This window comes from Pollicipes pollicipes, unplaced genomic scaffold (assembly GCF_011947565.3).
Source record: "Pollicipes pollicipes isolate AB1234 unplaced genomic scaffold, Ppol_2.1 Scaffold_4881;HRSCAF=5763_pilon_pilon_pilon, whole genome shotgun sequence".
In the NCBI taxonomy this organism is placed as follows: Eukaryota; Metazoa; Arthropoda; class Thecostraca; order Pollicipedomorpha; family Pollicipedidae; genus Pollicipes; species Pollicipes pollicipes.
Genome location: NW_023596576.1, coordinates 53,066,254 through 53,088,083, shown reverse-complemented (window position 1 = coordinate 53,088,083; position 21,830 = coordinate 53,066,254). Strand labels below are relative to the sequence as shown.

General features: G+C 50.9%; 1 protein-coding gene, 1 long non-coding RNA gene and 2 other non-coding genes across 5 annotated transcripts; 3 read left to right on the top strand and 1 right to left on the bottom strand.

The window, feature by feature from the left end:
- Positions 1–4,327: 4,327 nt before the first annotated feature.
- LOC119100893 (uncharacterized) lies at positions 4,328–5,415 on the bottom strand. The gene is made up of 2 exons (XR_005094478.1): positions 5,376–5,415; positions 4,328–4,991 (listed from the first exon to the last, which is right to left on the bottom strand). It is a non-coding gene; the product is annotated as an uncharacterized LOC119100893 (long non-coding RNA).
- A 1,762-nt stretch (positions 5,416–7,177) lies between these two features.
- Positions 7,178–7,250, top strand: TRNAK-UUU (transfer RNA lysine (anticodon UUU)). The gene has a single exon. It is a non-coding gene; the product is annotated as a tRNA-Lys (tRNA).
- A 941-nt stretch (positions 7,251–8,191) lies between these two features.
- Positions 8,192–8,264, top strand: TRNAK-UUU (transfer RNA lysine (anticodon UUU)). Its single transcript has one exon. It is a non-coding gene; the product is annotated as a tRNA-Lys (tRNA).
- Positions 8,265–14,547: 6,283 nt separating this feature from the next.
- Ype (yippee zinc finger protein) lies at positions 14,548–18,470 on the top strand. Of its 2 annotated transcripts, none has more exons than XM_037224082.1 (4): positions 14,548–14,567; positions 16,446–16,614; positions 17,893–18,009; positions 18,349–18,470. In XM_037224082.1, the coding sequence occupies exons 2-4, from the start codon at positions 16,454–16,456 to the stop codon at positions 18,452–18,454; spliced, it is 384 nt and encodes a 127-aa protein (XP_037079977.1). In that variant the 5' UTR covers positions 14,548–14,567; positions 16,446–16,453; the 3' UTR covers positions 18,455–18,470. The 2 variants fall into 2 exon arrangements, with proteins under 2 accessions (XP_037079977.1, XP_037079976.1); XM_037224081.1 differs by lacking the exon at positions 14,548–14,567 and adding an exon at positions 14,767–14,996.
- Positions 18,471–21,830: the final 3,360 nt, after the last annotated feature.

Below are 21,830 nucleotides of genomic sequence, written 5' to 3'. Positions count from 1 at the left end.
GCCCTGCTTTGGTACACTGGATCGTTCGGGGGCCCTCCATATTGTGTCTTGGGTATTTCTATTTGAATATGGGGCCTCGCTCTTGTCGGACCCCTTCTGATAATCTGTTCTGGCGCACTTGATTGTTTGGGAGGCATCTAAATTGGGTCTTTAGTATATCCTATTTGAATGGAGGGTCGCACACTGCTGTCTGGGCCCTACCTGTTAACCTGCACGCGAGCACACTCCGTCATTCCCCCCCCCCCCCCCCTCATACTGTGCCCAGAGTACTTATTTGAACGGATGGCCCCATGTTCCTGTCGGAGCTCGTCTATCAAATTGCTCGGGCCAATGGTGGATCCAGAGAGGGAGTGGGGGGAGGGGGCACAGTTGTGCTCCCCTTGTGCTCCTAGGGGACTCAGAGGCTCTGAAGGAACCCATGACCACGCTAACGGAGGTAGTTTTTGAACACAAAACAACAACATTGGATGCCTTTGGGCCCGAAAGGCTCTATACACTTTTGTTGGGGCCCTATATGCCGGGGTATACTGTCACTCAGCGGGCCTTCATGTTGGTCTCTAGTTCTTTCCCCTTGCTCAGACCTTGTTTGACCTTTTGAAGGTCATGGTGACCAAAATCATACAAAGTCGCTTTGAGTTTTGCATTTGGACAAGCGACAAAGATTACGCTAGGCAGTATGTTCCTAAAAACAAAATGTTGACCCGGTTCATTCTAGGTCAGTGACCTATTCTGACGTCCAAGAAGTCCGTGGAAGGTGTATAATGCGGTTCTGGTTATCAATAAATTCCAAGTGGACGCCAAAAACTACCCCTTACGACAAGCCCTAGAGTAATAACACAGGCTGGTTTTAACCTTGGTCTGACTTTCATAACTGACCCTAGGTCAACGTAATTTGTTCATTCAATTGTTGTGTTTCCTAAGAAAACATTCCAGAGATGTATGGATTCGTCTAACACTCCCTTGTTGGATCAGATTGAATGATTCCCTAGAAATTACCTTCGCTGAAACAGTGGCCTGACTTTGACCTGCCATAGGTCAGCGACCTTACAAGGCACATCTCGAGTTTTGCTGCCAGACGATTGGCCATTTAATTGCCTACAGCTGTGCGAAATTTGGCGTGGCTACGCCACTCCGTTCGGAAACCATTCCGGAAAGCCTTCGGGAGGACCAATTTGACCCTTCCCACCCGAGCGCCTGTTAATGGTAGAATATTTTGTACTCCTTCAGGAGAAACAAAGCAAAAACTCTGCATTAGTCATCAGCCAGCAGCTCCACCAGCCGACTAACTGTAAATATGCCTGGAATGAAGTTCGTGCTTGAATCGAATGACATTTGCAAGCCAGTTTGTCTTATTTTGCCAGCTTTTCCGAAAAAATGGCCTCAAAATGACAGGATTCTCCATGACTTGGAGAACATGAATAAGCTCCATGTAGCGCGCCTAGTTTTGTAGGGATGCGCACAGTAAGTGGGGCTTCCATGTAAAAATGTCATATTTTAAATTTCAAAATTTGATGGCTGGACTTCGATGATCTTTTTTTTTGGGTGGGGGTCTAAGCTTTATGGGACCCACAACGTGCCTCCCACTCGACGAAATCCTGGATTCAGCCCTGGCCCACCGTTTGGTCTGTGGGCCCTGAATTGTATAGGACCCTTCCATTGCCTCAATGTGAGCACTCATCATAAGTTCTCATGTTTCCTTCCATTGTAAGAGGGCCCCCACCAATGCAAGAGGCCCTCTATCATTCGGGGTTCCGTGCCCACCCCTGTTGAGCAAATTTTCCACTGACCGACTAGAGGCCCCTTGTTGGCGCAGAATACCCTGTTAGGCACTGCGGATACTGCACGATACAGGGCCCCGACCAATGCAAATCGTGGGCACGGCCTTGTCCCTGCTTGGGAAATGGGGACTCAAGAGCTCAGACCAACGCAGAGCTGACTTTTTCATTGTTGGTGACCTCTGACTGAAATAGATGAACGCTCTGTTTCAAAGGTCCCAATCAGTTCAAGAGGTCTTCTTACTGACATTTGAGGTCATGGCTCTATGGGAGGGTCCTTAATGTAACCCCTTGGGCTCTTCAGCCTTCCAATCTGGCCCTTGGTCTTAGGTCTCGAGAAACCCTTCGGCTCCTCTTCGGGCGCCCTCAAACGCCGTTTCGGCTCGGGGCCGATTGCCGCCACAGTACCCCGTTAGGCACCGCGGCTCCTGACCGACGCAAGAGCCCCTTGCTGTGTCAGGGGCCCCGGACATTGCAAATCACGGGCTTCGGCCCCGTTCCTGCCTGGGAAACATGCTTCAAGGGCTTGGACGGACATGAAGTCGGCTGTTTGGTGTCGGTGGTCTCTGGACTACTTGAGCATCCGCATTGTTTCAGGGGTTCCTCAAACGGTGCAAGAGGACCTCGGACTGATATTCTAGGTCACGGCCTCACGGGCCGCAACTTTTTATGCGACCTACAGTGCTTCGGGACGTTACGTCCTCCAGCCGGGCCTTTGATCGTCCGCACCGGTGGGTCACCCAGGCCCCTCTTCGAGCCTCATCAAACACTTCCTTTGGTCGGCACGGGACCCCTTGTGAGCACAGCACCCCCTGTTAGGCGCTGTGGGTCCTGGCAGGCACAGGGGCCTCGACCAATAAGAATCACGGGCCCGGTTTCATAGCTGATTGGGAACTGGGCTCTCAGGCACATACCGACACGGAGCCGACTGTGCGGTACTGGTGGTGCCTAACGGACGTACAGGTCCATGTCGACTCAAGGGACGCGATCGGCGCAAGGGCCCTTAAGGGCCCGTCCTCTTAGACCGGGGGCCCCCAATAAGACTCCCAGCATCCCTTCGTGCCTTTAGGGTCTCCAGTCGGCACCCTGATCGTCGGACTTCGCATGCCCTCAAGGTTCTCCGGTCCACTTCCAACACTGCGTCTGGCCGACTCGGAGTCCCGTGCCAACACAGGGCCCCTGTTAAGCGCTATGAGACGCTGACAGACGCTGCGGCCCCAAACAATGTAAGTTGCTGGCTCCGGCTTCGTTCCTGCCTGTGAAATAGCCCACAGGCCCGTGACGCCACTGAGCTGACTGTGCGGTACTGGTGGTGTCTGAACAACAAACGCCCTTATCGACTCAGGAGGCCCTTGATCAGCGCGCAGCTCCTTCCAGCTGGCATAGGAGCGGGTGGCCCTGCGGACCGGGCCCCTGATTGTAACCTTCGGCCGGTCTCTGGGGCCTTTCGGGTGTTGATATCGGGTCCTTAATCGTAGCTAAGGGAGGGGGCTGCGTTCCCCCTATGCCCCCTGCCCGCGCTACTGTCGTGATGCATGCGCTTCCTGCACACCGCTGCGTTGCGTGTGTTCCAAGTGTTTAAGCAGGGATTGATGCCCCGGCGCTGCGACATAAGGTACCCTTATGCCCCGCGATGTTTTTTCCGACTGAACCGATCGAGCATATTTTTGCTCTTCCCTGACGAGGACACGAGTTGCCTTTCCCTTGCTGTTTTCTAACCCACATCATCCCTAGTTCCTACGGGGATGATGCCCTTTAAAAATACAAGGGGGTCGAAGACCGGGAAATGGGATGCGCCTTGACTTCCCACTGAAACGCAAACAGCTTCTACCCACTGAACCCTCTGCATCTGATCAAGGTAAACCGACATCCTCGAAATTAAAATGAGGATAGTAGAAGGCCTCCCACCAACGTGTCCGCCACACCTAGACCACGCCTCCCAATCTTCGGGTTCATGCACCATGATGCAACCTGGACATTTGGCCAGAGCATCTCTACAGCTGTTGATCACACACCGTACAGCCGGCTCCCCGAGTGCAACCCGCCATCCCTTTCCGAACGCCCGGGCGCGGCGCGCGGCGTGAGCGATTGTCTTGAGATGGTCGGCAGCTTTATTGGATTTCCAGCGCCGATGCTTGCCGCTGGGCTGGCGAAATGTAATCATGCCACGAATGAAAAACCGCGCCGGGGTGCATAAATGCCTTCCGTGCGGGTTTAAGCGCGGGCCGGTGGCCAGCGAAACATGCGGGTGGGAAGCGGATGAGCTATTTTGGCAGCAACATTCACAGATGCCTCAGCTTCCACCGAACAATGTGTTCAAACTGCTTCCAAGGTCACATGAAAACGTTAAGCGAACTATGTCCTCACCAGGATGTTCGCCTGCTCAGGTTCATCAGGAGCTTCCAAAAGCTGGTGTGACAGTGAGACCAATTTGATCGGTGTGACGAACAAACAATAGCCGGGGCGCGCGTTCGTTGAGTTTCACGAGGAGGAAGATTTTCATCCCGCTTGGAGGTGCCAACCAATAATGTTCGCCAGAGACACATGAGTCGCTTGCTTGAATGTGACTGTATTGAGATCTTGACTGTCTGCATGCACCTTTGTGCGCTTACAGCAGTGCAACTAAACACACGGCACTGATTTGTCTGCGTTTTCGGTGCCAATGCCACCATGATTTTAATATGTCAGCACCATACTCAGCACCACACCTGGCAACAAACAAACAAGCGTAAAACAATCCTTGCAATTTAACGAAATAATCACTTTGAGCCATTGTCTCAATGTGCACCAGATCTGCAGAACTGAAGAACTTTCTAGATTCGTTAACGATGAAAAAACGATGAAAAAAAGTGAAATACCATCCACATGACCATGCTCGGAGCCTGCTACAATTTAGGCACACTAGTGAAAGGCTATCGGGCGAATCGGTACGCACATGCACACTTGGTCCATGGACCACGCTCTCTGGGTCATCTCCAGCACTCTTCCGTCCCGAAAACGCGACAACACGCTCACTATCCGTCGTTATCCATCACAGAAGTCATGTCAGAGGTAAGCTCGACGGCGACGCCCGACATCAACTGTAGTGAAACCCGGCAGCGATAGGTGTCAGCAGCGTCGCCAAAGGTATCATCCAGCTGCCAGGAAAGCAAGTGCACACAACCTCCAGGATGAGGCGCGTGGCGGGCAGGACCGTCAGCCGGTGCCCACGGCGGTCTGAAAAAAACAGATCGGTAATGACATCATCGCCTTGGGCAGGCACAAGTGTTGCCAACAGCTGCTGTCACCTGCCATTATCCGACATACGTCCATCGTCAGCAAACCATCACATGCCACCGCCCGACATCAATCATAAGCCCCTCCTCATCTGCCACCGCCTGGCATAAGCCCATATCACACCCTCCCCCCCCCCTTCTCCCGTCACCTGCCACCGCATGACATCAGTTCACCCAGCCAACACAGAGTAAACCCTTCACAGCGCACAGGCCAGATGTCGCGGACGGCCGCCCGCGTCGCAGGCACGCCGTCATCTCGCGACGGAAGAGTCGCCGCAGGGTGCGGGACGTCAGCTCCGCGGCTGAGGCGGCGGGAGGCGCGTACCTGAGTCGCCACGGGCGGAGCGGCGCCGGGCTGCGGCCGGATCACACCACTCCGGGGCGGGGCCGGCCGGCGCGGCCCAGTCGCAGCCTGTGTGAGAGTCCCAGGAGCGGCTGTAAGACACGCGCTGCTCACGAACGACGGTGGGGCTCGCCGCACACAACAGCCGCCGTGTGCTGTCCGGCTCGCCAGACGCGCCGGCCGTGCAGACAACACCGCAACGGGGGTGGCAAATCTTATCTGGGAGCCGCGTCTGGGTGAAAGCTAAGGAGCAGGCACATGCGAGTGCCATTTTGAGAATGGTTTGAATTATTGAATGGCTGTGTATCGTGACCAGCTGATGTTTGGATCAGTGAATGCCCGTGTATCGTGACCAGCTGATATTTGGATCAGTGAATGCCCTTGTATCGTGACCAGCTGAGGTGATCCCCAGTGATACGCAAACACTGTTTCCGTCCAACCTTCCAAAGCGTAAGAGCAGACGCTTTTCTATTACCTCAATAACTGAGAGCAAGTTCGCCTGGCAGGTGGTCGAGGGGAAACCGCACAATGACTATGGACGACATACCCCCATCACCGCCGGAGGGCTCGAGATCGCCAGCGACACCTAATGACGAACTAACTCAATTTCAGCGTCCGTCATTGCCTCCACCATAATTTCCAGTCCCCAGCCCGTCCCACATCCCCATAATACCATGCCATCTCACATTCTCACCTCTCCATGATCTCCTGCCGCTAGCTTTGGCCCCAACTCACCACTACACCCCGTCCCATTACATTTTCACCTTGCCATGATCTCTTTCCCTTATCCTCGGCCTCACTTCCCAACGATACCACGTCCCTCACATTCTCACCTCTCCATACTCCCTTACATCTAGCCTCAGCCTCACCTCCCAACGATACCAAGTCCCATCAATTCTCACCTCTCCATGATCTCCTGTTCCCAGTCGAGCTCCCCGTCCCAGTCCTCGTGGTAGCGGGCGTCGCCGGCCGCCCGATCCTCGCCAGGCTGGGCGGCGGCCGCCGCGTCCGCCTCTGTCGGCCGCAGGTCACCTCCCGCCAGCTCTTCTTCCGAGCCGCTGGACGAGACGGGCGCGCGGTACACCACGTGCGGCTCGCCGTGGCGCACCACCACCGGCTCGCCCCGTTCGCGCAGGATCGCCACCAACTCGTCGAGTGAGCGCGCCGCCTCGGCCACCGACGCTACGGCCATGATGGCTTGTAGAGAGATGAGCTCCTCGCGGTGCGGGTGCTCGGAACCCGCCACGCGCCCGTAGCCCATCTGTCGCTTCCAGAAGAGCACGTCATTATAGAGGCGCGTCTCGCGCGTCTCGAACGGAAACTGCACGTCAGAGAGGAGCCGGTGCGGCTGCGGCTGGGCGGCAGGCGCCGCCGCCGCCGCCGCCGCCGTGGCCGGCTCGGCGGCGGCGGCCGGAGCCCGTTCGCCGCGACGCCAGAAGACCGCCAGCTGGGTGCAACAGCCCAGGTGTTCGGAGCCGGCCGGCGGTGCACCGACGCCGGCGAACGACACCGCGTACTCGGGGTACTGGGCCACCACGCCGCCGCACCTGCCGGACCGGGCGCACACGCTGTCAGAGGCGAGCACGGCCATCCGGAATGTCACTGTTAACCTTGCGTGCCACGCTCTGTCTACATTCAGATCCGGGTGTCCAGTGGCACGCCGTAAGGCGAAGATCTGAAGCACGCTCGGCAGGCACCAACATACACACTTAACCTCCGTTTTGCCAGCAGGGCTGTTGTGTTCGCGACTGGTACACTTTATGGACCCAATCCCCACGGCCAGGGCCCGGATAGCTCAGTTGGTAGAGCGTTAGGCTTTTAACCTAACGGTCCAGGGTTCGAGCCCCTGTTCGGGCGCGGTTTTGGCGGGTTAACCTCGTCAAAACCACATCCGGCGCCTTGAACGGCGCTGCCTCGAAAGAGCAAAAAAAAAAAAACGACGTCACCAAGGCACGGCATCCCTGTGGAAAACCGCATCAGGGCTCGCGAGATCGATCACCTGCATTCAACCGAAACCGCTGACAGTACGCGGCGGTTCCTGTGGTGGATGGAGTACCACAGTAACAAGCCATCCTAATTATGGCGGTGATTATATCTCGTACTGCGGTATCGGAAACCCACTAGTGTCAACGCGAGCTAACCTCGCATCCCATCAATGGATCTTCACAACAACTGGTTGATCACATATTGACCCACAGCCCTGCACCAGCCCTGTCGAAGACCCAGAGACAGGACCACCGCAACTATCGGGATGATCACGTATCGTACCCCGGCAATGGATCATGAGAGTCGGCACGTTTTCAAAGTCTCGTTACCCGGCAATGGATCATGACAGGCGTCACGTTTTCGGGTCCCGTACCAAAGTTACTGGGCCTCACAGCTGACGGGGCGCCCGATCTCCCAACTCAGCGCCGACACACGACACGTCTCTGCATGATCGTGACTCCAAAGCCAGTGCCGGACGGTCCGCCCTGTCGGGGTCACTGTAAAAGGCTATCGGTTATACTGCACACACGCACTGCAGCACCACAGCACAACGCGCCGACCTGGCCGACACGGGGCCAAACCAGCTCTACACGATTTAAGGCAGCATCTGGGTACCAGCGTCTCCTCGAGGCCAGTTCTTGCGTTCATTGACGTGGGTGGTAGCGTGGCCGGGACCTTTCTATCTGCTCCTCATATAGGCCCGGATTTCGGGCGAAGTGAGCGGCAGATCGATGATATTAATCGGCTATGATGCCGTGCACGTCCGACGCGCTCGTGCCATTTGAACAACACAACCTCCCGCGGCCCTCCGGGCCCGGATAGCTCAGTTGGTAGAGCGTTAGGCTTTTAACCTAACGGTCCAGGGTTCGAGCCCCTGTTCGGGCGTGGTTTTACCCAGATTTGCAACATGGAAACATTGCATTGCAAGCCTTGGGAATCAACCGTTCCTGTAGCACGCTAATCGTAGCTGTAGCACGCCCGGCCACAACACGCGCGCCAGCTCCCAGTGTGGTCTGCATTTGTGGATTCACGCATGTACCCCAGCGGTCGCCCCGCTGTGAACGTCGGTGGCCGTCCTCAAGGGATCAAGCACGAGCGCGACAATCCGGCGCATCACCCACCACTGCTCGAACTCGGCCCGGGTCCACTCAAACTTGTGGTCCCAGTGGCGCATCCCGGAGAAGTCGGGGAACAGCTGGTTGAACTCGGCGTTCGGGGTGGTGAGGACGACCACTCGCGGCTGGAGGAAGCCGAACACGGCGGCCGGCACCGCCTGCAGCACGGCCGGCTCCAGGTGCTCGATACTGTCGGAGCACAGGGCGCACGAGTTCAGGTACTCATAGCGTCGAGTATGTGAGCTCCCATGTTCGCGGCGTGGCAGCCCCGAGCAGCGGATGAACAGCACAGGGAGCTACAGGTACTCTGTACCACCAGCACACGGACCGCAAGTGCCAGGGGAGCACAGGACACACGCAGTGCCCCACTGCAGGTATCGACAACGTCGGAACACGGAGAACATCACAACGCCGCGAGACGGCATCTGAGCTCTGATGTTCTTTGTCCCTCGCTGCCTACAATCCCGACAGACCCGAACCACACTCCGGTCATCGCCGCCCACGGCACATGCCGGCGCCTGCCGACCAGACGCACAGTTCGATGCCGGTGATGGCATCGCAGCCGCGTAGCCTGGCATCCGACTGGGTGACGTCACCGCAGAAGACGCGCACGCGCAGCGGCCGGGAGCGCCGCTCCAGCCGGTCCCGCGCGCCTGGCGCCGCCCGCCGCAGGTGACGTTGCAGCGTCTCCTGTAGGGCCGTCGCCCTAGTTACGGCCAGTACATGAGGAACGGAGAGAGACGGCGTCTCACGGACAGGTGCTGTCGGTCGCGCTGCAGAGGGTCATGCATGCATTGGATGAGGGGGGTCATGAGGAGTCGTGCGTTGGATAAAGTCAGCCACGTTACGGTGAGGTATGACTCCCGGTTAGTGACGTGACAGCATATCGAGCGGCGACTGGTTCTTATTTCGTCACCGCCCGCCGGTGCAGCGGTGACGAAATAAGATCAAAGACTATGGATCACACGCAGCTGGCGTCATATCATGCAATAGCACCAGTCACATCCCGTCAGACAGCATTAAGTGTTAGGAAGCGAAGCGGAAGCGGAGCTACACCGGAGCGCCAGATGATACACAATATCAAAGAGACGAAGCGTGCAATACATACATCACCTGGACATTTACCTCCGATATATCCAGCAATGAGACGTCTGTCACCGACGGGACAGTCTTCAGATACTGCATGAACGTCATTTCTGAGCATCCAATGTCCAGGACCTTCACAAGGAACGCAACTTTGTTAGAAATATAACAGGTCATAATCCATACTCTAGCCTTTCCACACTGCATGGCTACACCTTCCTCAGCCAATATTAATTCCACAAAACTCATTGATACGTACATATATCTGTATTATCACGAACTTGAGCCTTAGCAACATCACAAAGACATTCAGGAACAAAACGTGGACGGACTCAGTTGTTCATTGCTCACTGGTAATGGTGCAACTTTAATCAACGCCAACAATTATTAAGTTCAATGCCATTGCGGAAGCTGCACGCCGGGTAGAAACTTATATTTGACATAGATATTCTTGTTATCAGTTCAGACTTCAAGCACAATTTGCCCAAGTCCTCGAAACCTGCGATCACGTCCGAATTGCCGACTTACAAGCACAGCTGGTTACCTTGGAAACCACGCCGAAGTGTTCGGTGTCAGAGAGCAGCTGGCAGACCGTGGTGTATCGCTGGATGTACAAGGCCGGCATGAACATGGTGCACCGATCGCTGTCGCCATAGTCCAGGTCCGGCGGTATCCCGGCTTCATGCGAGCCCATGTCTCGTGAGCCGTCCTCAGTCATGCTGTATCTGCCAGCGCCAAGGATCCATCAAATCGTGCCCTATGTTCATTACAGGAAGTCGAAAAGCACAAGTGAAGAGGATTACTGGCGTTATCATTGACTGCAGTGTCTTTGTCGTGCGCGCCCTGAGAACAGAAGGAGGGAAGAATCGTGAACGAAACTCATGCGAAACTCATAAATCACTCAAGGGCTCGACACTATCACCTGCCACATGCTCCAACATATATATCTTTCTACTTAACACCTTATTAGATATTGAAAAGTGTGTGCAACCTATCACAACATACTGGTAATCTGACAGCCATTCCACCTCGATGAATTCTTCATTGAACTAAACAGAAGGCAGAAAATTCGAGTAACGGGAAACGAAAAGTAAGCTTGCTACCTAAACACAAATAAGACCAGCGACACGCCTTTCAAGGCGAGGAGTGAGAGGGTGACAACCTATGTGACTGTTGCCACCATGTGGATGACACCTAGGCATAAGCGAATGGAGCACGTTACCTTTACGTCAATTGTCAGCACATCATATATGAGAGCCTGAATCACAGGGGGCATCGCCCGCCCACGATTACTCCAGATCTGCCCAGGTCTGACAGTTTTGGTCGACAAGGTGAAGGATCTTGGAATATCTTAGTTTTTAGTGACTTGCAGAAATGCTGGGAAAAATAGCCATCAATAAAGGCTCATGTTTGGGAGGAGTCTAGTCACAATAAACTGGTCTATGCATCTAGGTGGGTTTCGTGAACCAAACTACCCTGGTTTAGGTCAAAGGATGTTCCATAACACCAGTTTTGAAAAAGTTCAGACGGCATACACTCTTGATGCTATGCCCAATAATTTGTTGATCAGGTAGGGGGAAGAAGGTGGGCTTCTGGGCTCAAGCTTTGAAACTGAATCAATCTGTCCTCTGTCAAGTCACATACATGTCACAGGATTGCAACATGTGTGGAAAGACCGCTCTTGAATATTAAAGATGTAACTGTATAAAAAATTGCCATGACCAAGGATGGCAAACTCCTCAAGATCACATGAAGCCAAAGTCAGCCACAATTCAGAAATGATTTGAGGCCAGAATGGAATCTGAAGCCAGCTGTAAAAAGTACTGCAAAATTGACACCAAAACCACAATCAACCATTTAAAATGACAGGAAGCTGAAGCTGAAGCTGAGCACAAACCCATTGAACCAAAATTGCAGCTTTTCAAAGTCAAAGCCCATGCAGAATCCAGCTTCACCACACACATGTTGCAGATGGCACACTGGCTCACAATGTACAACAGCTGGTTTCACTTTCCTAAGTTGTTAAATGGCTTATTTAAAGCCTTTTGATTGGATGGATCTCTGAAATCAAGGGCTCCACTACACAGTGTTTGTTGTGTGAACCTGACCTCACCACCCCATCCTGAACTCCTCAAAAATAGCAGACCTTTTCAGGGAGAGGGAATTAACATGCCATACAGCTCAGCATGGTTCATGCTACTTCTCTGATGCCACCTGACCTTTGGTACTGCTGCTGCCACTGGCTCCAACCCATCCCAGTCAAGGGAAAATGGTGAGTGCAACAAGGTAATCAAATCCACATGACCATGGATGTGTGAATGAAAAGGCACAGACATTTTAAGCCTGAGCTTTTAGGACAGACAAACCTGCTCTGGTTTCCAAGATCCCACAATAATTCACAACAATTACAAAACAGACTGAATTCATGGTCTGGTCTGCACACTACCATGTCTCTGTTTCTGAGATCCCACAGGCATCCAAATTAATTCTAAAACAGAATGAATCCATGGCCTGGTCTGCACTTTATCATGTCTTTGTTTCTAAGATCCCACACTCATCTAAAACAACTATAAAACAGACTGAATTCATGGTCTGGTCTACATACTATCATGTCTCTAGGTATTTGCACACATAGGTTAACACTTTGGCCAGTGCAATAGCCAAATTTCTAATCTGTCCCTCTCAACTCATCTCATCTCTATGTGATTCCTGGTCATTGATGTGTAGACCTGTTCTAACCCATGGTCCTTTGACTTTTGGCAATTTTCACAAAAAAGTACATGACAGTGGTATCTAAATATGAGTGGTCCTTGTATACTCCTTAGAGTTCATTACTTCTAGATAACTAGAACCCATCCGTTCATTCCTAAGTACCAATGTGATAGTTCTCAAGTTAGGGTTCAGGTTGATAAGGTATTATAAATGTACATACATCTATGTATATATATATATATATATATATATACACATAAATACACATATATACATGTATCCATACACATACATACACCCACACACCCACACACCCACACTATATATATATATATATATATATATATATATATATATATATGTCTCTCTCTTTCTCTCTTTCCCTATAAATCTATGGTTTGTATTGGCTCAATTTTTATCTAGTTATATGCTGAGCGTGCCTGGAAAATGGCATGGTGGGGATCAGTGTAGTGGAAGATGGTGCTTTCCTTGCATTATCTATGAACAACTGATGGATGAAAGATAGATACTATTTGCAAGTTGTCTGTGACCTCAATATTACCAGGTCTGTAACTAAATATCATCTCAGGTGTGTTCCATGTGCTATGAAGAGAAGACTTGTAAAAACATAACTTTTCAATAAGCTCCCAATTTTGCGCCTGATTCTCATCAGCACCACATCCCAAGACTGGGACACTAATCTTAACGCAGCCATTCAGTCTGAGGCTTAGTAAACAGGGTCAGTTATCCCGCATGACGTCCTAAATGAGTCATGTACCTACCTAGGTACCGACCTGTACTCTAACAACTCATCATGACCACTTTAAAATAACCGACTGCAAATAGCGTCACCCGAGCTAATACTCTGAAAAAGAGCACTCTGGGACCGGTGTAGGTGTACTTTCCTACCTAACGTTAGAAAAAATCATTGCACACCATTCGTCGTGTTCAAGGCGGCACATATCGTAAATCATCTCAAAACAGGTAGAATCATGCTCCTACCTTCGAATTTCAATAACTTCGATTGCGAGCTCCCGAGCGCCGCGCGCACCGCATCGCCTGGACTCCCCAGCGCCATTTCTGCGTTGCCGTTGCGTAAATACAATATTTCTGCTTACCAAGAACTCTACAAAATGTACGGGACCAAGGTAAACCATTCGTCGCGTTTAAGGCGGATCATATCGTAAATAATTTCAAAACAGATAGAATCATGCTCCTACCCTCGAATTTTAATAAATAGGATAGCGAGCTCCCGAGCGCCGCACGCCCCGCACCGCACTGCCTCGACTTCCAAGCGCCGTTTCTACGTTGTAGCGAAAGCACAATATTTCTGCTTATCAAGAACCATAAAACATGTACGGGACCAAGGTAACAATAATAAAGCAACCAAAATCGTTTCTTACCGAGTTTAGGTACATTTATGAAACACGCAGGCCAGAATAGTCCAGAACATATCCTAACCTAACCTAACCTAACCTAACCTAACCTTACCTAACCTAACCTAACCTAACCTAACCTAACCTAACCTAACCTAACCTAACCTAACCTAACCTTACCTAACCTAACCTAACCTAACCTAGCTGAGAATAGACCAGAACCTAAGCTAAGCTAAGCTAAGCTAGCCTGACCTGACCTGACCTAACCTAACCTAACCCAACCTAACCTAGCCTAGCCTAACCTAACCTAACCTAACCTAACCTAACCTAACCTAACCTAACCCCCCACCCTATATCCCCTTCAACCCAGCATCTCATTGGCATCCATGTTCCATGCCATACATAGGTGCCATATAGTGAGCTTTTATTTAGCTGTCATGTTCTCATTTTGCTTTACATTCCCCACCCAATCCCCCTGCAACCCATGGTCCCGTTGGCGTCGAGGATCATATTTCATGGATTCTTGCTACCTTGTCCCGTACATTTTTATGGTTCGCAGTAAATATGGTTTGTAGTTATAGTATGGTTTATATAGTATAGTTTATAGTTATAGTTCTGGTTTATAGTATGGTTCGCAGCTAATATGGTTTATATGGTAAATATGGTTATGGTAAATATGGTTTGTGTTTAGTAAATATTTTTATGGTTCGCAGTTAGGTTATGGTTGTCCTGCCTTAAACATGACGAATGGTTTATTTTGGTCCCGTACATTTTGTACAGTTCTTGGTACGCAGAAATATTGTATTTACGCAACGGCAACGCGGAAACGGCGCTGGGGAGTCCAGGCGGTGCGGTGCGCGCGGCGCTCGGGGGCCCGCCATCGAAGTTATTGAAATTCGAAGGTAGGAGCATGATTCTACCTGTTTTGAGATTATTTACGATATGTCATGCCTTAAACACGACGAATGGTGTACAATGATTTTTTCTAACGTTAGGTAGGAAAGTACACCCTGACCCCGGGACCACCGTACCTGGCAGTACCAACATACATTGGCCAGCACCTACACATGTCACGAATTGTTTACATTTGCACCATGCTCATTTGTTACTTCCCATTGTTGTTCGATGCACTTAGTCACAGCTTATGCCTTAAAAGCGACGATACCGCTTTTTGATTTGTCATTTTCATGAAAGCAACGCTCACACGTTGATATCGAACATTAGCGCCAGATAGGGCGACCTTGGGCATGTGCGTCAAACGAAAATATCAACAAAGGAGCAGCTGTGAGCAGGAGCAGAGCAGCAGTTGGTCTGGCGTCGTCATTCAGAGAGTAAGAGGGGCTTTGAGGGTAGCGGCGGTGATGATGTTTTTATCGCCGTTTCAAGTCACTGTTCTTTCGATAAAGGCGAGGTCCTGAAATTATTTCATATTTTTATCGGGAAGGGGACCGTTCCCATGACATTTGATCGTAGCCAGATGCAGTTCCAAGCCATGGCGGGTTCCACGTTTGGGTCAGCAGAAGCGATTGCAGTGCTATCCTGAATAATGGCTGATTTCTGTCACTTGTAAACGCTTGGAGAAGTATATCTTAGAATACATTAAACATATTGTGTTTGATTACTACTGCATGTCTTTTAACTCAGCCATAGGTTGTTGGCCTAAAAGAGTGTATGCTAAAGCCCATTTTTGAAAGTTTGCATATTAAGGAGAAAATTATGGGCAATTCTTATAACAGGTATTCCTGTGTAAAAATGGTTACCAGTAGATCTTTGATGTCTGCTATGGAAGTGCTCAATATTTATAGCCATGTTCATGGTCTCAGCTGCAGGTGAACTTTGATTAAGAATCATAGAAAAACATGTAGAACTGGGGTATGCCATGGAAACTAGAGCTGAAAGTGGCTAAACATGACATGGCTCAAAATTGCCAGAAGAAAAATTTAATGGCCTTTGATTAGCTTTATGTTGGGTGTCAGCTTGAGGTGTACCACCCTGCAAACCATGGCAGGTTTTGAGATCTGGGGGAGAGCTCAAAACCTGGCTGGAAATAATTAAGTTCTTATTTTTTTAAAAATTAAAATCTTCTGAAGTGATGCGACTTCATAGGGGATGATTATGACTGCAGAAAATTGTTCATAGGTGTGATTTCAGCAGAAATGAGTGCATTTCACTGTTTTTACATTACTCTGGAGCTATGCTATGGTGTCTTTACCCTATGCTATCCATCTATGCTATTTACAATTATTGTTTTTAGGTTAGAATATCTGCATTTCTGTAGCATGTAAATCATTGTAAAACAAATTTAAACATCTTGCATCAGTGGCTTTGGGTTCAGGGTATCTGTTAAGCATACCTTGTTGCATGTGCCCTGAACTCACCACCCCAGTGTGCAGTCCAACATGTCATCTTGTCTTCACCAGTTTGTCTGGCAGGACTATGGTGCATGTTACTTGCTGCATAATGCTATGGCCCGGCTGCCCCAGCCTTGGCTGGCCAGTTAAAAACTAATGCTTTCATATCAGTCTCGTCAAACAATGTGTCCTTTCTGGGAACTGTGCCAAGTGCTACTGCAGTTAAGAGTCCAGCATCTTTGGCACTACCAAGGTGGCCAACCTTTTTTCCAGACTATCAAGGCGGCAAATCATGCTATCATGTTTACCCTAATACGAGCTGCGCAGCTGAAAGCAAAATATTCAACGGGCGACTGGATACATCTGTATTGAAATGGCATATAAGGAGCGATGTCTATTGATGCCTACCTACCTCCATTACCTCGCCAGAGACCAGAATGGGGCGTGTGTATCTGCGACACATCGGCGGGAAGCGGCTGTTCTCCTGCCGCAACTGCAACACGGTGCTGACCAATCGCAGCAAGCTGATCAGCACCCGCTTCACGGGCTCTACAGGGCGCGCCTTCCTCTTCACGGACGTGGTCAACCTCAAGTTCAGGTTGGCGAGCGTCGTGGGCTGGGTGGGATGATAGGCTCAGGTGGTGTGATGACGGGAAAGTGGGGTCCTCCTCTCTGGACGTTCGTGTTTTGTTACGCAACGAGTAGGGCGAGGCTAGCACTGATTTGATTATCTGCATAGCATGTCTTTACTGCATTGTAGTGCATTTCAGTTTTTTTTTGGGACTGCTTTGTACTCATTTGGGTTCTTATAGTGGCCCCTTTAGTGTCTTGTTTACGTTTTGAAGATGGAAAGGCATATTTCCGAGCAACCATAAACATGACACCGTTTCGCGGGGGAAAATCGAAATCCATTGGGGACCCTTAATTACATAGCGATTATATCGTTGTACTTGCTTTTTTGTAGCTCACTCGATACCCACATCTACGATGTTTGATGCTAGCGATGTTTCATATATATCATAGGGCTGTATGCATATTATAGAGCTGTGGCTGTGTTTCATCCGTAGGTACGATTTGTACCGGACATTACCCTTTATGTTTGCTTTCACCGCACAGGGTGCGTTCTCAGTACTGTTGCAGGTGCTACACCATACCTATGTGCTACTCGTGTAGTGTCTTGAGGCTGGAACTTATTCGTTGCGATCAAACATGTCGTGAATGCTCCTTTCCCCGGACATGCAATGTCAGAATGCAAACGATTACGGGTAGTGCTTTTTCGACCTGATGTGCAAACCGAAACTTGTGTAAATCGCCCAGTTTTCAGTTACACCAAACTAAACCGCCGGGGGGCTGTTTAGTCAGTCTCCCAATGTGGAATGTAACAGTCTCCCAATGTGGAATGTCAAACGATAAACTGTCGTCAAGTTGTGGTCAGCATATGTAAGCTGTGGGACTCATTCGTTGAATGCTTCGTTCCCTTGCTAAGCCATCACTCAGGCAAGTGGTCGAGCCTGCGATGTGTAGCATTCTGCGAACATAACAAGACACCCGGTAAATAGCAGCAGGCCGGCAGCCATGGGTCGCATTCCTACATGTCCTGCATGCCGTCCGTCCGTCCTGCATGCACTCCCGCCCAAACTGCGGACATGGAGCCACGCCATCCGTCTTTTATGCACCCCTGTCCGAACTGATGACATGCAGCCACGCCATTCGTCCTATATGCACCCATGTCCGAACTCCTGACGTACAGCCATGCCCTGATGACCGCTTGCATCTTGTCTGCCTCATGCCCCCCCCCCCCCCCCCGCTGACCGTGAAGAGACGAGCCTCGGCTGGCACGAGACCGCTGACCCGGCGTCGACGCGGGCCGTTACAGCGAGATCCAGGAGCGCCAGATGCTGACCGGCCGACACATGGTGCGCGACGTGTCCTGCAAGTACTGCGACACCAAGCTCGGCTGGATCTACGAGTTCGCCACCGAGGAGCAGCAGCGGTGAGGCGGGGCGGTCGGCGACCCTGGTGGCGGCTGGTTGGAACCGCGGTGGGGTGGTGACAGGCGCTGGTTACCCGCGGCGCTGGCTTCAGCACTGGGAACAGTTCAGCGGTTATGCTTGCGGCCCGCCCGGCTCTCGCGTACCGTGAACGCCCGTCTTCGAAATCTCAGTGTTCGGGGTGGTCTAGAAATACTTTCGGGAACAGAGTTAGCGTTACGTAATGACGCCACGCACGATGAAGAAAAGATACCCTGCCATTTTATCTCCGGATAGCTCGGAAACCGTCGAACAGAACCCAGAAGCTGTCTGCCGATCACTGTGCGCCGTTTTCTCCTCAGGTATAAGGAGGGTCGCGTGATCCTGGAGCAGGCCCTGATCAAAGAGAGTGACGGCATCGAGGGAGACGATGACCTGGCCATCCCCGCCGAAGACTCGAGCGACTGATGGACCCGCCCGCGGTGCCGCTCGCTGCCGGCCTGCAAAACCAAAGATGGCGGCAGACGAGTCCACTCTGTCGCCACCATGCCCAGTAGCATTCCGCGAGAAGCACAGACCAGCTGCCGACGGAGACCAGCAGAGTTGCGGCATGTCTCCGCCATGTGACCGCGCACCTCGTCGAGTAGCCCGTCGAGTAGCCAGCGTAGGAAAGCGCGTCACCTGCCGCGGCTGATGGAGCGGACGGGAAGTGTGAGATCCTCTAGGCAGGCTCCAGCGATGACGTCACTGGTGCTGTGAGTGGATGCCGACGAGCATACACTGTACATATCTTTGTATAATGCTATGCACGCACATAACAACATGGACGACCATGGCTGTGTGGCATGGAGTCCCATGCCATTGAGACCGTGTGGATGTGACATGGATATATCATGTGTGTTTCAGACTCTTGAAGCAGTCAACCAGTCATGTCGCACATCAGTTGTAGTGAAGCTTTTACGTGGTGACACATGGGACTAAGAGCAGTCACAAGCCAGTTGTAATATATATGCATATAGTATGCTTATGGATTCGGCCGCATAGAGAGGTAGGAGCGCAAGTGTGCCAGTTTCGGCAGCTTGTACATTTCGCCCATGGCCGCTGTATATGTATCACCTTATAAAACTATTAGGCCCGGCCGTCCCCACCTTTGGCCCATTGCCTAACCCCATTATGTGCTACTAGTAGTATGCCAAAACAATACACCCATAACTTATGATCGTGCTGCAACGGTATGTATCCAGGCATGTTTTATTACACGCACTCAGGATGTTCAGAAACTCTTCTTAGGTGTCACTGCGGATGTAAAGTGCGGTATGTAAGAATTTGGCTGGACCGTTTGATAGCAATTGGAATGATCCCTCCGCAGTAACGGGGTGCAAGTAGGCGATGCACTCGCCCAATGGTAAACCGTGGTCGAACCGCGGCTGAGTGGATAATCAGTAGGTCAATAAATCTCAAATATAGAAACTGGCGAAGTGAAAAACGCGGTGAGTGGATAATTAGCAGGTCAATAAATCCTAAATATAGAAACTGGCAAAATGAAAAACGACTTTGGAACGCAAATGAGCATCAAAGAGTACTAAAGCGCAATGCATTGCACAAGAAGCACGCGTGCATTGTCCCGAGGGTTGTTGCCTGTGCTGCGATTGTCCCTAGTCTCCAAGCATGTGCCCCCGGTGCTGACCGGACGCCGGGCTCACGGGACAAGTGCCAAGTCCCCCAAAACTTCTATCAGTTAGCAGACGATGAGGCGATGTTGGTTTCGCGGCAAAAAAGGTGTTCAGTCATAAGCGTAGGAACGTTTCAAAAAGTGTGAGGGAGAAGAGCGGGCCCAGGGTGTACTTCAGGAACTTTTTTCTGGAAAGCAAGCCGGAAGACCGGGAGGGGGAGAGGAGATAGAGGTTGTTATCGCCCTTTATTCAAGTGTCATGGCAGCTATGTTAGATATGCATCTAGAGCTGCTTCTCACTGGCGCACGATCTTGCCCATTCGGCTCACCTACGTCATTCGGCAAATAAGGCTCTCCAGCTTCCCAAGATTATTCGTCCATTTCAACATTGCCTTTGCTGGGGAGGCAAAATTCTACGAGCCGGTAGGCATTTTGGGCCATCGGGGAGGCATCTGCCTCCGCAGGGTTATTGCCAAAAGTATGGCTGGTGAGAATTTTGAAAGTAAATCGATAGCTCACCGTGCGACAGATATTTCACGCGCCTTCATTTCGCTGGCTGATTTTTAGAAGAAAGGACTTTTGCAGCCTTTTAGGCGGAAACAAATCCGGAAGCCTGAAATTGCCAAAATCAACGTGACAAAAGCCATAAAACTGGAGATTCTCCTGAAAAAACCAAGCCACATAGTGAATACCCGTCTGTCATATGTCCCTTATCTGGTCCCCGCTCCCGTCCGCCGTTGGCGGCCACTGCCCTGACCCGGCTGTCTCCCGCATGACTGACTGCGAACTGATCGCGTGGATGCTTTGCTCTATATTTCTCGGTCAGTATTACAACTAGTTGGTGTGTGAAACATATGTTGGACATTTGCAACAGTATCTTTTCCTCCGAATTATCTTCCCTTGCACCACACCACCGCAGAAAAATAGCCTCCGGAAAGCTGCCTGCCTTAGGCATGAATCAGCCCCATGGACATTGCACTGCCCATCATTCAATGCTGCCAAAGAACACAGGGTGGACAAAAGCCCCTCTTAAGGTGAACCCCCGAAAAGAACCCGGATATAGCTTACTAGTTAACAAGGGACATGGTTTTCTTTGCTATCTTGCTATTTTTATCCTGTAACCGAACAGAAACCAGGAGCTGCGTTGAGATCAATTCAGTTTACATTTTGAAATCAATGACCTGCAGAAATTGAGCATAGAACGACCGCTTGGAATAAATCACCGGCACCCTTGATTTACAATGGCCTAGTGGAGTGTTTCTAAACCGATAAAACTCAGAAGCTTTGTTAGAATGTTTTATCTGGGTTTTACAGGCATTAAGGGCATCGCGAATGTAGATTAGATCGATCTGTTTGATCCAAATTTGAGGACGAAAATTTGATTGCCGATCGAATGGTCAACAACGTGTATTACCATGATGAAACCATGTTTGTCTGGAAATGGTCAGCATTCATTCAGAATCGATTAGAAATACAATTTATGTAACGTGGCTTTTTGACATGCGCGCTCGCCAATCTTCGCAACAAAAAACTCGACACCAGGCGTTGCAGTCTCCGTAGTCCGCGCAGAGTTAATCCAGCAGCTATAAGCCTTGGCCCACCGATGGACGAAAATCATGACGCTTCTGAAGTAATTACCTTTAAACACTTGAATCGATTAATGCGATTAATGCGCTTTGCGACATGGCTTATTGTGTGATATATTATGTGACATAGCTTATATATCTAAGAGATATTAACACGGTGCCCGCCGTCTGATGGCACTCGAGGTGGCCGAAGCCGTTCGGTTTTACGGGAGCTGCAGCCCGGACCATCGTTGTTCTCGTTCGCGAGGTTGAGGGCGGACATATTCTTGTCTCACTGATCCATTCTGAAAAAATGAACGTTCTCAGGTAAACATGGGATGGTATTTTGTTTTTTTCATGCTCACTTCGACCCTCTTTCTTCAACAATAATGAGGCCCTCACTCTACTCAACAACACTGAGGCTCTGACTCTACCCAACAATAATGAGACCCTCATTTCCTTCTGGGCAAGGGGCCCCTTGAGTAGAACACCGGGAGTACATTATCGTTTCCTGTTAAGGGCTGAAGGGTCATTCCGTCCCATCGCGAAGTGTCTTTCTGGCTGCCATTCTGGCGACTCGGGGCAGGACCTCCTGGCCGAACCGGAG